We start from the raw sequence: 17,715 nt of genomic DNA, 5'->3' as shown, positions 1-17,715 counted from the left end.
AAGACTCAGGACCAGTTACCTTGTTGCTAGGTGATAATCAGCAATGTATCTGCTGAATTATCATGTAAGGGTAATTCAGCCAGGAGTTTGTTTAATGCACAGCTGTCAAGGTCACTTGCAAAGATTGGATGCTTTGTGCAATTAGAAACCAAAAGCTGATGTGACCTTTTCATTCTAAAAGTATTTCATACTTTCCTGTATGTAGTTAATAAAGAGGTAAAACCTGTAATAAAAGCAAAATACTGCGGATGCTGCAAATCTGAAATAAAGACAGAAAATGCTGGAAAAACTCAACAGGTCTGACAGCATGTGTGGAGAGAGAAACAGAGTTAACGTTTGACTCTTCTTCAGAGCTTCAGTTCCCTCTCCACAAATGCTGCCAGACCAGGTAAAACCTGTAACTCAGTTTATAATGTAGACTTTACACTGGTAGAAAGCCAGGACGATTTTGACAGTCTACAGAAAAATTGGTGCAAATCTGGTATTAAAAGCTCTTTTGGTTATGGCAATTACAGTGCCAATTTTGCGCTGCTGTAGTAGGGCTATGGAACTGGTGTAATGTTAGGAAGCAAAGCATAGAATGCTGGAATTCTGAAATAACACTAGAATGCTGGAACCACACAGCATGTCAGTCAGCATCAGGAAGAGGAATGACCAGTTGATGTTATGTGAACACTGAAGGGTCTGACCTATCCTCTTTCAGATTCTACCTGACCTATTGTGCAATTCCAGCATTTTCTGTTCTTATAAAAGAATCAGTGTAAAGTCCAGAGCGCCCAGCTGCTCAGATAAGGTGTGTGTGTTTCCACACTAACACAATGCTCTGCCTGTGGGGGGTGGATTGGAGGGGGCGCGGGTGTCAGGATGTCTGTTCTTGTGTCTTTATGACAGGACTTTAAACTGAGGCCCTGAATGCCCTCTCAAGATCCCACAACACTATTGGCAGAGGAGCATGGGAGTTCTCCCCAGTATCCTTGCCGATATGTAATCTTTCAAATCAACACCACTAAAACCATGTCAGTTCATGTTATGCAGGATTTTTATTAGAATGTTACCCACAGAAGGAGTTTTGATGCTGATGTTAGCACTACAATGGAGGCACTGGGCAGTCTAGCTGAGCAGTTTCTGCATTGTTTCCCCAAAGAGGGTATCTCCCAGAAAGAATAAACTCCCATACCTTAACTTCTGTGCTGTGAAGTTCACCACAGTTTAAATGGGTTAATACCTGGAGCCCCAGGTAAACCTCTTTCAGGTGGAGACAGCTTTGCAACGTTAAGAGTGCAATAGGGAAACGAGAGTTGTCCCCTCTTTTGCACCCACCACTGAAGAAGGTAGTGTGATGGCAAGTGTAGAACTATAAGTCTGAAAAGGTAGAAGGGAATGCTAAGGTAAGATTTGTGAATTACAGTGTCTATTTCTTTCTTCTCCTCAGAGGCCAGTAAACTTGTGATGTCCTATATTGCTGCAGTTTGTGGCAAAGGAGAAGAGGTCAATCAGGTCAAAGAGCAGCTTTTGCAGTCAAATCCTGTCTTGGAAGGTATGGTGCATCCAGTTGTATCTGCCCTTCATTTAACATTTTCTTTCCAAGTTCTCCCTTAAAGACACTGACTCTCACTGAGGTATGGATTCTACAGCCTCTGGCTGCCCACCAGTACCTCATCCTCATTCCATTCCTTACTTGTAAGCTTTGACATTGAGTGTTGACAGACTATCGCACCATAGAGGGCTTGATTACCTTGCTCTGCTTTTACATGTGTCACACCAACTGTAGCTGATGGACAGAGTGGATCAATGACTTGTCCTCACACCTCCACCAGTGCGGCTCTTTAACCTGCTGTGAGAACACACATGACAGAGACCTGGGCAGCAGGCCCTGATCAGCAACTTCTCACAGCAGTTCAGCTGAGATGAGGGATCTAGTCCAGTGCTGAATCAAACTCCTCCACCTTGGGCCTGTATTGGTATTAATGCTGATCACTTTCCATAGAGCCACTCCTGACTGTTTTACACCTTTTTTCTTTAACAGCATTTGGCAACGCCAAGACTCTACGGAATGACAACTCCTCCAGATTTGTACGTATTATTGTGGACCATTAGCTGACAGCTAGGTGAGGGAGGGGGGCATGTGACTGGTTGGGGATGGGATTTTGGGTGCAGAGAATTAATTGAGAAAAAAATTTAAAAGCTCACATTTTACAGGGCACCAGGGAACCACATATTTTGTTGCCCATATTATGGAACAAATATGTGATTTATGGCCTGTTAGAGCCTAGCCCATGGCAGCACAGAGCTACAGAATGGAATGTCCTGGCTGCATTCACCATCTGAGCAATTGCCACTACGAGAAGGCGGTGAATGGAGATTGGGGCTGTTCTCCACAGGAAGTGGGGGATTGGAAGATTGCAGGGTAAATCAATCTGGGTTGCTTGCACCACTCTCCCAGGAGTATTGGAAGGGAAGGGCAGGGAGCAGGTAGAGACTTGCGTGAAGTAGGAATTCTGTAACTGTTATTTATGATGGGGTGGGGCTGCTTTGGAGTTTTTATGGCTATTGATAAAGCTAACATTTTCCTGCATTTGTGTTTCTCATAAACTGAATTTCTACATTTCCTTGTTCAGGGAAAATACATGGATATTGAGTTTGATTTCAAGGGTGATCCAATGGGTGGCGTCATTAGTAACTGTAAGTATTGTTCTCGGTAATGCTAAAGGAAACCAGAGGCAGGGTTACCCCATTCCTCAGTTCTCCTGGATTTAGCCTTCTGATACAAAACAGTCAGGTGGGCAGGCAGTCCTCAGACCTCCACTTGTGATCCTTTGGACTGAGCTGCTGGAAGCCTCAGGGTGCAGACATGTCTTATCTGATTTCCCTCCTTCTCAATAAGGTGTCTCCCCACTCATCATGACTTAGGCTAAGTACTAAGCAGAGCAAAGATTGGGCCTGTATTCTCTTACTCTATGACACTGAACATGAATACTTTGAGATCTCATCTCCACTGTGTCATATTGTCAAAGAGACCTGTCCATAAAGACAGAGTTTTCAATCACATGCCAAAAGCAGGGGATACAGAGTGTTGAAGAAAGATAGAGTGGACAGGCGAGGAGATGTTTTAGCCCAGATATCAGAAACATCTACAAGGTTAAGGAAGTAGCTGTACTGAGATGTGGGAAGTTTTCAATTGAACCCCGGTTTCTCACTATCACCCCCTTTCCTCCAGCCCTCTTCAGACTCAACTTAATGAGCGCCAGGACCTGTTCCTCAACACCTTCCAAACCGCTGTCATTCGCTCACTTCTCCTTTAAAAGCCTATTTTGGACCCCTGCATACTTGCCAGCTACTGTCTTATTTCCAACCTTGCCTTCCCCTTCAAGCTCACCCAGCTCTGCACCAATCTCTCCTACCACTTGCAGTTTGAAGCGCTTCAGTTTGGTTTCTGTCCTGCCAACAACACTGAAATCACTCTTGTCAGTCACCAATATCCCTCTGTGACTGTAACCATGGCATATTATTCCTCCTTGACCTCTCTGCAGCCTTCTTCCATCACCTCTCCTCTGGGGTCCATCTCTTGGTATCACCCTTTCATGGTTCTATTCTTACCTATCTCTACGTAGCCAGCACATCATGTGCAATGATTTGTCCTCCTACCCACGCATAGTCACCTCTGGTGTACCCTGAAATTTCATCCTTGGCCCCTCCTATTCTTCATTTACATGTTGCATTTCAGTGATATGATCCATACGCATGGAGTCAGCTTCTGAATGTACATTGATGGCACCCAGCTTTACCCCTCCATGATGCCATGTTGTCTGACTGCCTGTCAGGTAGTGAAATCCAAAACCCCACCTTTAGCTCAGGATTTGTAATCAATGGCTTCAATATATAAAATGTTTAAAAATTGAAATTGTTTTATTTTTCCACTGATGGTAAATTTGCTGTCTATTCTTGTCAAATGATATTGGTTGCACTCTTGGTATTGACGTTCCACAGGAGCACAGTGAAAACTACAGTTACCAAGATGCATCTCTCTCTTACACACGCACACACACACACAATCTAACTATCTGAGACCCAGGTAACTCAACACCTGCAGACAGAAGGGCATGCCTACATCTGGAAAACATCTTGCAGATATATCTAGCATTAAATAGTGACATTCATTGCTAGATTTTTATTGGGATTGTGAATATTTTTGTGTTTTCTATTTTATTAACGTTGGTCCTATGATTACTTGGCCATTTTGGCATACTCCTGTTCTAGCTCCAGCAAAAGGGCCACAATCTCTGCCAGGACCCAGATATAACAGGATCCAGACTTGCATTGGAATTTCCTGTGGTTTTGTTTGGAGACATGTGCCTCCACCTATCCCAACAAGATCACTTACACTGAGGGGGGACAGGGCCAAGCATGGGAACCCCTTACATTGGAAGCTCCCACTTTTTCAGCCTCAAAGGGACCCAGCATACGGTTGGAGGCTTATACTTTGAGTGAAATGATATATACTTGCCTCCTGATGGGCCAAAGTGGGCCTCACTTGGAGGCTTCAGGTTGAGATGTGGCCTGCAACCCCAAGAGCTTGAGACCAGAACCTGCAGCTTTCAAAGGAAGACTTGGTGCCCCAGTGAATGGTAGCTTTGAGGGAAAAAAAGTTGAAGGGTAAAATTACTTATTGTTCTCCTGGTTCCTGGTGCTTCTTGCTATCTTTGATTCATTCTGATTACTCAGTTTTGGCAGGTGAGTGATAATTCCAATATTTGTTGCCCTATGGTTGTGCAATCTATCAGAAGTATGGCTCTTGTGCCATGATTCCCCTAAAACCACACTCTCAAAGGCAATGCCTTTGGAAAGGTGTGCAGCTACTAGGGCATGAAAGCTGCCAGAGTGCTACTTATTAGATAGATGGTATGGCACCGGCAAGACAGGGTAGAATTAAAGACTTAAAATGTTAGGAGGAGGAGGCTGTAGTACTTAACCCTCAGCTTCATAGATACTACTGACATTGTGAACTGTATCTGTCAGTGACAATTAAGGGGCTTTCCACATGCTTAATAGAGTTGGTTAGCATGCAATGACTGTGCCATTATAAATTGCAGACCTTGACAAACTGCCAGACTGTCATGATGGAGTTCAACTTAGCAGATAATATTCTCTTTCTATATCTAATTTTTGTAACTGTCTAAATATCCAATTGCTATGCACCATTCAGAGTGAATGTTCAGTTTCAGTGGAAAGTTATGTGATCAGTTTCAGGCCTTTTGATACAAAGTCCTAGAAATCCATTGACTGTGCCCCTATTACAGGCAGAAAACAGTGCCAAAGTGTCCAAGATGGTGGGCAGGTGCACACACACATACTCCACATCGAAAGTGCACTGCCCACCATATTGGTAAAAGTAGATAAAGAGGCCAGGGTCCCTGGCTGAAACACAGGCTTTACGTCCTTTACATAGGAAGCCTGATGCCTGTTTAAGGTCCCTTTCCTGGCTGTGTTCAGGAAACTGTGGTTTACATATGGCCTAACCCTTTATAGGGACCACAGGAGGCCATCATCAATAAAGTACCTTTGTTGAATACTTACTGAAAATGAAGTCAGGAGGTGGAAAATGTTACAACGAAAGTGAATATTCCATCCCAGTGATGCTCCTGTGTCCTACCTGACTGACACAGCCTCACAGTTTGCGAACCATTACCCTAAAAGATGTTAATAAGGGCTGAAACTGTGGGTGAATGTAAGATATGCTTAATGATCGTTTTGGTAATACAGAACTTGAGTATTGCTGAAAAAAGAGACATGTCGAAGCTTTTTGTTTTGCACTCATCAGGACACTTCGCAAGAATACCAATATAAGGGGAAAACAACAATTTATACTGTATGTGAAGAGAGCGTTGATTGGTTGGCAAGTGGCATTGCCATGGAGAATGCACCACTGATGGTGACTAACTGTTAACTGCCAAGCATTGTTTGAAATTTAAACCACACAGCTTGACCCTGATTGGTCAAGGCACAGCCCTGAGGAATGGGTCAGCAAATGGCTGTCACTTATTTTGTTTAGCTGAAACAGGTGCAATGTGTGTACATGTTCTTTCTGTCTGCAAAGAACAGGGCCCTGTGTATTAATATATGTAGCTTCCAGTACACACAAATGTGCCACACTACGAGCCCGACTGACGATCTTAAATTGATTGTCATAGTAATTCTTAGCACACTGAGGATTATTTAGCAAATGTTATCCAACTGCAGAATCACATTTAATGTTGGACATTGTGTTTTGAGTTTTGCAAGCACAGGCTGGTTGGATATGGTCTGTACCTTGTCCATTGCGAACAGCGGCTGGGACATGCTGTTTGATATGAAAGCCAGTCTTTGGGACGTACGGCCTACATATGGTACATCCCCCATGGCAATGCCGCTTGCCAACCAATCAGCACTCTCTTCACACACAGTATAAATTGTTGTTTTCACCCTTATATTGGTATTCTTGCGAGTGTCCTAATGAATACAAGATGAAAAGCTTAGACGTTTTTATTTCAGCAATATGCTTAATGATTACTTCCTGTAAATAGTCTAGATAGAAGTTCCTAGTAACACAGCCTCTGTTATTAGAGATAATCCATGTAGGCTTAAATACTTTAACGCAATGAGATGGACATCCTACACTGGGTCAACATTTTCAAAACCAACAAATGCCAGGGATACTTAGTAATTATCTGATGGTGCTATGTGAGATTTTGAGTTGCTGACGCTCATTCTGAGAGAGTCAATGTACCCTGGGGAGGTCCTGGTAGAGTGGAAACAAATGAACATGGGCACTACTTTCCAAAATGTTGACAAAACCAATTCGGGCAGCTGCGCACTCATAAGCCTTCCATCAATATTTGGTGAAAATGGAGTTGGTTATCAGGAGGTAAATTTTGAGGATTACCTGTATGATAATAACTAGAATCACTGTTTTACTGAGACTAAGTCAAATTCTGTTTTCATTACATGGGATTCAGGGATTTTTAGCGGTGTTTTGAGATCACATTCAAGATGCTACCCTATGTGTTGTACAGTTTAAAATGCACAGCTCTTTAAGTGATGCTCATTGCCCTTAATAGGCTTGTTTGGCAGTGTGACACCAAAAAAACAAGGCCAGGAAAATGCCCCAAGGACTATGGACTGGGATCAGCAAGTTTGAAAAGTATATTTTTGGTTAAATATTATATTTACAGTCCTCACAGTACTTGATGAGCAGAAGAGGAGATGAGATCACAGCAACAGAGCTGCAACAGGGTCCTGGGGCAGCCATCAGCAGAAAACAGAAGAGCAATCTAGTTGTCAGTCAGTCAGCAACAATCAGCCAATAACAGGAAATAAACACCATGAACCATGAGCAGAAATAACCAGCTGGCAACAGCTAGCAGCAGTCAGTCAGCAAATAGTCAGCAGTAAATGGTCGGCAGCAAATGGTTGGCAGCAAATGGTCAGCAATAAACAATTAGCAAATAGCAACAGCAAATGGTCAGCGGCAAACAACTGGCAGCAAATGGTCGGCAGCAAACAATTAGCAAATAGCAACAGCAAATGGTCAGCAGCAAACAACTGGCAGCAAATGGTCAGCAGCAAACAGCTGGCAGCAAATGGTCAGCAGCAAACAGCTGGCAGCAAATGGTCAGCAGCAAATGATCAGCAAACAGCTGGCAGCAAATGGTCAGCAGCAAACAGCTGGCAGCAAATGGTCAGCAGCAAACAGCTGGCAGCAAATGGTCAGCAGCAAATGATCAGCAGCAAACAGCTGGCAGCAAATGGTCAGCAGCAAACAGCTGGCAGCAAATGGTCAGCAGCAAACAGCTGGGAGAAAACAGAAGTCAGTAGCAGCCAATGATCAGCAGCAACATTAAGTAGTGACAAAGAAATATCTGATCACAGAGCAGGGACTTGAACTTTGTGGCAGAGTCATGGAAGCCACACAGGAGCAAGAAAAAAAAAACCTTCTATACAAGCTGAGAATCTTGAGTCTTACTGTAAAAGGCACCTGGATTGTTGCTGTTCCAGGACTCTAGCCCTGCTTTGTTGCTGCAACTGATTCTGCTCTCACTCTACTTTGGAGAAGAGTGGGCCCAAAATCAGAATCAGAAGCAGCAGGCAGTGTGAATGCTGTCAATATAGTCAGCATAAGAAATAGGGACAGGAGTAGACCATTCAGCCCCTCGAGCCTGCTCTGCCATTCAATAAGATCATGGCTGTTTGTGTTTTGAATTCCACATTCCCATCAAACCCCGATAACTTTTGATTCCCTTGCCTAACAAGAATCTATCTACCTCTGCCTTAAAAATATTCAATGCATTTACAGTAAACTTTTCAGTTTACACAGAAGTCTCAGATTCCCGCTGCTGTTTTTGGATGATGTCTGTGATTGGTTACCAGATTCCAAATGTTGGGTGAGCAATTGCATTCCATAATTTCATCCATCTTTCCATGAAAACAAAAGAAAAATGAGCAGTTTTGATAATAATCTGGTGAACAGTTGCCAAGTGACTTCAGGTGGGGAAGATTCTGCCTAACCAACCTCAATGACTTTTTATTGATCCAACACCCCAAGTGGACTGTTCAAAGCCTTATAACATGACAACCAAAAAACTTGTGACAAATCTGCACAGAAGGTTGAACTGGCTGAAGGATATGAAACGGCAGGTACTCATTTAGAGGGGCAAATGCTGAGTGCTGAGCCCCAAGGATCCATATTGGGATCCCAATTGTTTCCAGTGTACATATTCACAGATGATATGAAATCGGGGTTGGGGTGTGGGGAGTGCAGCGGGGGGGGGTCAAGGGGAAGGGTTTCCAAGGCAATACAAAATGAGTTAGTTGAGATATATAGGAGTGTTGACCAATGATATGAAATTCAATGTAGACAAATGTAATGAGAAAAATTGGAAGGCGTATGTATTTTATCAATGGTGTTGAAATGCCCAAGGGTGAAGCTGAAAGCAACCATGAGGCAATGGTAGACTCGGCACTTAATGCCTTCCATGAAATAATTCCGCATCTCAGTCTACACTGAAATAAAGATCTGTGAGGTGATAAGTAATGATGATACTCAAGTTTGATATCCAAGATTTTTGCCCAAGTTTAAATCAGGTGGAAATAATCCTTGCACAAAAGCAAAATACAGTGGATCCTGGAAATCTGAAATAAAAACGGAAAATGTTGGAAATACTCAGCAGGTCAGGCAGCATCTGTGAAGAGAGAAACAGTTAACATTTCAGGTTGATGACTTTTCATCAGAACTAGGGAAAGTTAAAAATGTAATATTTGTAAAACAATCTTTGGTTATCTGTAACTCCAAAGCCAATTCATGTTAATGATCATTGAACTTTATGGGATAACAAATGTGCATCAGCAACAATAAACAGAACTTAAAGCTGTCTAGAGCTATTGCTGATTAGAACTTATGAGGAATGTACTGACTCTGAAGATGTATTTTTTTAGAGCAGCATAAAATTGATATAAAGGACTTTCCCATCCATTTCCACAATTTGAACTCTCCCCTCCCTTTCCTGTGTTCCCAAAGAAAATGTCTGTTGTGTTGTGCTCCTGAAGCATAAACATAAGTTAGATACCTTGGTTGTTTGATTGCATCATTCCTTTATATAAATTTGTACCATCATTCTGCATCAAGCTGACTTTGGCTTGCTTATCAGAATCTTCTACCTTGAAGTTCCTGAAAATGCAGATTTGAATAATGCAGGGACCCTTAGCTCATTTGTGTTTAAGTTTGTTTCAGATGCTGAATGCTACATTTCTACGATTTACCAAAATATCAGTCTCCCATCACAATCTTTTTGGTGGGGTGGCGGGGAGGATGATTTCTCAGTAAGGGAAGAAGAACTGCTTAGGTCCCCCTAAAAAGAAAGCCTTCCATTGATACAGTCCTCAGGACGTCCCAATCCATGTTACATTAATGAAGTTCTTTTGAAGTATAGTCACTGTTGTAACGTGTTTAGAAGTTCTCCTGTGGTCGATATTTCTGATGCATTCTTCTTAACTGTTTATAATTTTGTTTAAAAAAAAATACACTGAGTAGTTAAAATCTTCATGGACACGTTTAAGGTGTTGCTAAACATAGGGACCATATCAATTCTTTGTCCTACATTCCTCCTCAATGCTATTTCCTCTAGATGTGCCACCTTGTTGTAAGACTTTGTGAGGTCATGTTCTGCTGCCCAATTTCTATTGCTTCCAGTGGGTTTAATATGGTAGAGTTGCTAAAATTTGAATTCATCCTGTCTATGTGATCTTGACTTTACGGTTCTGGTCATAGAACCTCCCTGGTGCCAATGAAAGATCTCTACAGGCCAGCAATCTGAAACCTGAAATAGGAGCATCCGCATCCAACACTTGCATATTCTTCATACCACTAGTGGCCGTTTACATGTGCTGCAGGTGACTACTGGCCAGCAAAGATAGGAACCCCAAAAACCACGTCATGAAGTAGACATTTGTGCCTTGAGAGGCATGTACTCTGTTATGTATATTATGGAGCAGCCTGCAGAGACGGTGCTCTATTACAAATAAGGAGAAAGAAAGGCTTTTGCAATGTAGGAAGCGCAGCAGCCAATTTGCGCACAGCAAATGGTGGAATAAGGATTTAATACAATCTGTTTTTATTCACATAAGATCTTTGAAATAACTCCTTATTGTCCTTCTACTTTGTGTAGCACTTTGCTTTTAAGAAAACCAGAGTGAAGCAGGCGGCAAACTATCGCTAATCTAGTCTTCATGGCCATTAAAGATTCATAAACTCACAAAGGCCGACAGCAGATAACATAATGCTAACTAGTTTTAAAACACTCTCAGAATAAATGCGGGCAGTAATGGGATAGGAGGATTTCAAGCCTCCTTGCAGGGACACAGGCCTGTCTGCCAATTGCTTTATTAATGTTTTACCAAAAATCCATTAGAGCCTGTGATCCAGCGCCCACAGGAGCAAGTCTGCAGCTTATCCAAAAATAACACCGATTTTCCTCATCACTTTTGTAAACTGCTGGAGGCATGGGGATAGATTTCCCTCTTCAGCGCCAGGGTGTAAGAGATGATAAACTGAGGTTCTGTCTGCCCCCTTGGGTATTGTGGACATAAAACATCATGTGGCCACTGCTGGAAAAAGAGCAGGGTCATTCTCCCTGGTTTCCTGGGGCCAATATGTATCCTTCAACCAACAATATTAAAACAGATTATCTGGTCATTTATCACATTGCTGTTTGTGGGAGTTTTCTGTGCGCAAATTGGCTGCTGTGTTTCTTATATAACAACAGTGATTATGCTTCAAAAGTACCTCTGGCTGTAAAGCGTTTTGGGACGCTTTGAGCTCATGAAAGGAGCTGCATAAATGCAAGTCTTCTGGCAGGCTAGATACCTTAATTGCAAAATTGAGTGTAAGCTGCTCACCATTTTCCATACCTGATATGTTAAAATGAATGGATGGAGGATCATGAGCAGGTTGTATGAGGAAAATTTACAACAGGGCCTTTGGTGTCATCAAGCACTCACACCCTGAAGAGGAAAATCTACCCCCTGTTCTCTGTGTATTTGAATGCAGTTAAAGAGGTGGTTTCATCCCGGCAACTGCTCAGACTGGGTGGAGGTCCACTACCAGAGCTGACAGCAGCAACTGAGGCTGGAGACTGGATAGCAAGTTGGGTAGAACACTATCCTTTCACACTGAGTGCTGGGTTCAAATCCAGCTCAGACCAACAAGATGAAATTCTCCTCTCTTTGCTGAGTGCAAGGGTTGTAAATAGACTCTGTCAACCCAGTTCCTAACAGGCAAAAATCTAGAAAAATACAATTGCCCACAGTTTAGTGTTGATTGATAAACTCTCTCAAAAAGGCCATAAAGATAGCTGGTATGGAAAAGTGAAATCCCACATCTGTACAATGGAGATTTTCATTCCCAGTGTGGATTTAAGGCACATAATTGTGCAGAATAACTAGAATTTTCTGCTTGCTGATCTGGGAATATTTCATATTTGCCCTGAGTTAAGTCAATCTCACCTAAAGCAACTCCAAATAAAATGGCATCACAATGTTTACACCCTGAGGCACTTTTTTTCCATCATCGATTTTCCCAATGAACTAATTACTCCAGTAATATAACAGTAAGAGAATTGGTCAGGGTGGAGGTAAGGGTCCTTAAATTGTATTTATGGGGATGACCTAGGATTAGCAGTGAATAGGAAAATACTGCATTGCTGAAGGCAATGAGGAGAAGGACATGAAAGCTGCCCCTATAAAGCATTACAGCTGCAATACACTGCTCTGGATTGATCTATGAAGGAAGACTGGAGGAACATGAGTTCTTTAGCCTTGAACGACGGCAACTGAGATCAGACTTCTGGAAGTGTACAAGGCAGCAGATGATATAGAAAAGGTTCATACAGAGCACTGTGTCTTTCTGGCCAGATGAACTAAAATGGATCAAATGCATTTCTCATCTCTGGTAACCTTTATTATTTAGTGTTGCAATACAGCACCATTTATTCTCATATTTTCTTATGAGTTTGAACTTTTTTTCCTGGTGGAAACTCGACATAAAAAGATGAGTAAAAGTAAACTTGATTTAATCTTGATTTGTTTTGAGTTCTGATGGTTTGGGTGTTGTTTCAGATCTCCTGGAGAAATCTCGTGTTGTCAAGCATCTGAAAGGGGAGAGGAATTTTCATATCTTCTACCAGCTGTTGGCGGGAGGATCACCCGATCTGCTCAGTGAGTGTTGCTTATGCTTTCATTGTATGGTCATATCCTGTTCCTCCATCCTATCTGAAGCTTCGTGTAATTCCACTCAACCTAGTGACAGCCTGTCACACACCTCTGTTTACCTTGTTCAGGTGAGAAATTGAGTCCCCGCCCCTAACATAGAGCAGTGACAGGAGATTATGGTTCCGTAGATGTCCACAGCCCCTAGTGCCTCATTTCAGCAGCTATTCTTCATGGTGAGCCTTGACTTTGCAAGCTTTTGGATATTCAAATATTGGAGGGGGGCATCACAGCCAAACTCATCCTGTCCTCATCTGATGTGCGACAAAACATGAGCAATTTCAGCAAGACTCAGTGGATTGTGATCAAGAGTGAGAGTCACTCGCCACAAAATGTCCAACAGCAATCTGTGAATTCTGCAGTGAGTAGCTCTCCTGCCTCCCCAAAGCCTGTCCACCATCTGCAAGGCACAAGTCAGGAGTGTGATGGAACACTCCCCACTTGCCTGGATGAGTGCAGCTCCCACAACACTCAAGAAACTTAACACAATCCAGAACAAAGCAGCCCTACTTGATTGGCACCCCATCCACTACCTTAAACATTCAGTCCCTCCGCCACTGACGCACAGGGGCAGCAGTGTGTGTACCATCTACAAGATGCACTGCAGCAACTCACCAAGGCTCCTTAGACAGCACCTTTCAAACCCACGACCACTACCATCTAGAAGGACAAGGGCAGTAAACACATGGGAACACCACCCTCTGGAATTTCCCCTCCAAGTCACTCATCATCCTGACTTGGGAATATATCGGCCGTTCCTTCACTGTCGCTGGGTCAAAATCCTGGAACTCCCTCCCTAACAGCACTGTGGGTGTACCTACACCACATGGACTGCAACGATTCAAGAAGGCAGCTCACCACCACTACCTCAAAGGCAACTAGGGATGAGCAATAAATGCTGGCCTAGCCAGAGACGCCCACATCCAAAGAATGAGTATATAAAAAAGAATGAGTTACTGGTTCGCTGATTTTCCCTCTCATCCTTTGGAGAATATTGGCTTTGCTGGGTGGCTCCCATGTATGTACAGTTAAGAGTGGAAACACACTCATGACCAACCTGAGCTTTCGCACTCCATGGTGTAAGGCATTGCAGCTGCAAACACTGTTCTGCTCCATATTTCCACATGTTTAAATTCAACAGCTCAAATGATGTCGACTGCTCAGTAGAAATGGTCACAGGAATCATTCCCTATGTCTCTCCTCCACAGAGCAACTTAAGCTGCTACAAGACTGCAATCATTACACTTACTTGAACATTGATACAACAACATTGAATGGAGTCAATGATGCCTCAAATTTCAACACAGTTAAAGTAAGTGACTTGTGTTTAGAAAGAGAGTGATAACTTCAAGTAGCATTGTTCTTGCAGAGTATCGAGGAAACAGAGTTTTAGGCAAAACTTATTTCCCATAAAATACTACAATCCTCCAAAATAAATATGGAAAGCAAGTAGTTAAATTAGGCCTCTCTCTTATCCTGCAATGTGAGGAACTGGCTAAAACAAAAATGGCATCTTGTCTCCTGGAATGGGTTTGATGTACCTGGGGTATCCAGATTGTACGCAGGGTGTCCAGACTGTATGTGGATGTTTGGGGTGTATATGGGATATTTGAGATATACGTGAGGTGTCTGGGATGTACATGGATGTCCAGATGTTTGTGGGGTTTATACTGGATTATTTTTGACTCCAGACTCTTGCGTATGTAGAGTTTGCTCAGGGTAACAATGGAATCTGGCGAATATAGACCAGCAAAACAAGCATCACTGAGACTTAGGCCAGTTGTTTATGCCAGTAAAACAAGAGCTTCTAAGCTGCACCCTAGCATTCCAAATAGTCTGCATGAAGTACCAATAGCAGAATTTCATACAGTGCTTCTCCTAGGGCAGGATTTTACATCCCGTGGGCGGGTGCACGCCCGACCAGATTGGGCGTAAAATCACGCGTGATGACGTCAGGCAAGCGTCCTGATGTCATCGCGCACTCTCACGACCTTTCAGTCGGCGGGCGCGCGCGAGAGGCGGCAGTGCGCCCGCCGACAATTAAGAGGCCTATTAAGGCCCTTAAGCAGGTAATTAATTTGTATTTTTTGCTGCCCCGTCAACCGTTTGGTTGGCAGGCGGGTGAATCGGCCAAGCGAATCGGCCAGGCGACCTTTCGGTTTTTAATGAAACCTCTTCCACGGGCGGGATGAGGTTTCCAGAAGCAATTTTTAAAAAATGTAAACATCATTTTAAACATGTCCCTCCTCATGTGACTGAGTCACATGTGGGGTCATGTTTCTCTCATTTTTAAAATGTTTATTTTTGTGTCCACTATTCTTGTGCTCCCTGAGGCAGCTCTGTACCCTCAGGGAGCTTTGAGTGCACGCTCCCCCCGTGCACGTGCTGACTTCCACGCTCGCACTCCTCCCACCCCCACCCCGGCAGCGCTGAGCTCCTCAGCGCGCATTTCATGCTGGCTGGCCATTCATTGGCAGGGCTCGATTGCGGGCAGCAGACCGTTTCATGACTGCTCCCAGGCCCACCCGCCCGATGACCGGAAAATCCTGTCCCTAGTTCTGAAATGCTGCCTCAGACACTGTTGTCATGTGTCCCTTATGTGCAAAAATTGAAGTGCAAGGGCTTTTTTCCCTCTGTGTACATTTTTTTTTGGGTCAAGTTATTGACCCTGCTTGTCACACACTGAATGAGTTTGAGTGAGCAGGGTGGGTGATGTGTTCCCAGGCCTCTGGCATTGTGGACAGCTGCCTAATTGTACCTCTTCCTCAGATTTTTCTGTTCTCTAACCTCACCCATAGGGAGATGCCTGACTTCCATTCAGAACCTCCCAGGGTAGCATGGCTGAGGGTGGCATCCTAGCAACATGGAGCTTTGAGGGCATGAACCTGCATCATGCCTCTCCATAGTATCGTAAATTAGTGTTCTAAAGAGATCAAGGACAAACAAGCTGCATCAACTGCTTGATCTAGCGCAAGCACAGTCATACAAGCATCATGCAATTGAAATGCACACTTAAATTTAGAATAGCTTCAGCCATGGCTCAGTGGGTAGCACTCTCATCTGAGTCAGAAGATTGTGAGTTGAAGTCTCATTCCAGAGACTTGAGCACATCATCTAGGCTAACACCCCCAGCGCAATGCCACGGGTGTGTTGCACTGTTGGAAATGCCACCTTTCGGATGAGATGTTAAACTGAGGCCTTGTCTGTCCCCTCAGGTGGGTATAAAAGATCCCACATCCACTATTAGAAGGAGAGCAGGTAAGTTCTGGTGTCCTGGCCAATGCTTATCCCTCAGCCAACGTTACAAAAATGGATCATCCAGTTTTTTTTTGCTGTTTCTGGTACTTTGCTGTGCGCAAATTGACTGCTGCCTTTTCCCTACATAACAGCAAATGCTCTTAGAAATGACTTAATTGGCTGTGAAGTGCTTTGTAATGTCCTGTGGCTGTGAAGGTGCAATTTAAATGCAAGTTCTTTCTGCTTTCTATCGATATGCATGTACTTCTAAATTGTAAAATGGCATCATAAAATATGCACATGAATGTACCCTTCAACATACATGTGATTGTACAGGTAAAAATGTAATAGTTTCATCATACTGTATATATGTGTGAATGTACTTTTATGACAATAAAAAACCAATAACAATTTGTGGTCTGGTGCATTGTTATCCTGAACATGGAGTTAGCAATTATCTCCTGAAGCAGGATTGCTGAATCCTGCATTGGGCCATGGGAAGACTTTCACTTACCTATTTGTATTTGGCGCAAATTCTCCAAATCTTTCTGCACTCTTAGCAACCAGCAGGGTCAAATTCATAGCATTACTACTGCACCCAGTCATTAAGCTACTTTTGGTCATGGTATTGGAGCAAGTGTTGAACAGTGATCAAGTAGCTTACCAAAGCTAAAGAGAGGAGATTTTCCACAACTACTGCATTGGTTGTCTGATTAATTGTATTACAGGCTGCCATGGAGGTCATTGGGTTGAGCAGAACTGAAGTGGACTCCATCATGGAGACTGTTGCAGTTGTACTTAAACTTGGCAACATCACACTGAATTCAGAATCTCCGACGACTGGGTTGGAACAGTGCTACATTGACAATACCAAAGGTAAGTATTTTCTAAGTGGCAAGAAGCTAGGAACTGTGGATGAGCAAAAAGAATTAGGGGTCCATGTGCAGAAATCACTAAACATTAGTGGACAGGTGCAAAAAGGATTTAAAAGGCTAATGCATTATTGAACTTATCTCAAGGGGACTGAGATATAAAGGGACGGATATTATGTTACAGTTATATTAAGCTCTGGTTAGACCTCATCAGAGTAACCACGTTCAGATCTGGGTGCAATATCTTGGGAAGGGAATATTGGTCTTGGATGGCGTGCAGCACAGATTCACCAGAATGATCTTGAGGCTAAAAGGATTACATTACAAGGATAGATTGCATAAATTTTGCTTGTATTCTCCTGAATATAATAAGGGTGATCAAGGTGTTTGGGATGATTAAAGGGTTTGACAAAGCAGACAGTGAGAAACTATTTCCTTTGGTGGGGCGAGTTCAAAACAAGGGGGCAGAACCTTAAAATGAAAGCCAGGCCACTCAGGGATGACGTCAGGAAGAGCGTCTTCACCCAAAGGGGAGTGGAAATCTGGAACTCTCTCCATCCACAAAAAGCTGGTAAGGCTTTTGGGGGGGGTGGGGTGGGGGTGGATAGCGGTGTCAGTTGAAAATATCAAAACTGAGATTGAGAGATTTTTGTTGGGTAAAGGGGTATGAGGGATATGGAATCAAGGAAGGTAAATGGAGCTAAGTAAGGTACAGATCAGCCATAACTGATTGAACAGGTTCGAGGGGCTAAATAGCCTCCTCCTGTTCCTATATTCCTAAGTATATGGAGCTACGTTTGTGTACTGCTTC

The 17,715-nt window shown here is 43.2% G+C and overlaps 1 protein-coding gene across 1 annotated transcript in view; it reads left to right on the top strand.

The window, feature by feature from the left end:
- LOC144672762 (unconventional myosin-Ib-like) overlaps positions 1-17,715 on the top strand; it is a 55,600-nt gene that overhangs the window by 5,643 nt on the left and 32,242 nt on the right. The window contains exons 4-9 of the mRNA XM_078534726.1: positions 1,433-1,537; positions 2,027-2,073; positions 2,619-2,682; positions 12,646-12,744; positions 14,004-14,107; positions 16,761-16,908. Coding sequence (XP_078390852.1) covers positions 1,433-1,537; positions 2,027-2,073; positions 2,619-2,682; positions 12,646-12,744; positions 14,004-14,107; positions 16,761-16,908 — 567 coding nt within the window. The remainder of the gene's footprint in view (positions 1-1,432; positions 1,538-2,026; positions 2,074-2,618; positions 2,683-12,645; positions 12,745-14,003; positions 14,108-16,760; positions 16,909-17,715) is intronic.

The sequence above is a fragment of the Cetorhinus maximus genome, chromosome X (assembly GCF_964194155.1).
Source record: "Cetorhinus maximus chromosome X, sCetMax3.hap1.1, whole genome shotgun sequence".
Classification (NCBI taxonomy): Eukaryota; Metazoa; Chordata; class Chondrichthyes; order Lamniformes; family Cetorhinidae; genus Cetorhinus; species Cetorhinus maximus.
The sequence above is the reverse complement of the archived record's forward strand: the minus strand, read 5'-3'. Positions and strand labels throughout refer to the sequence as shown.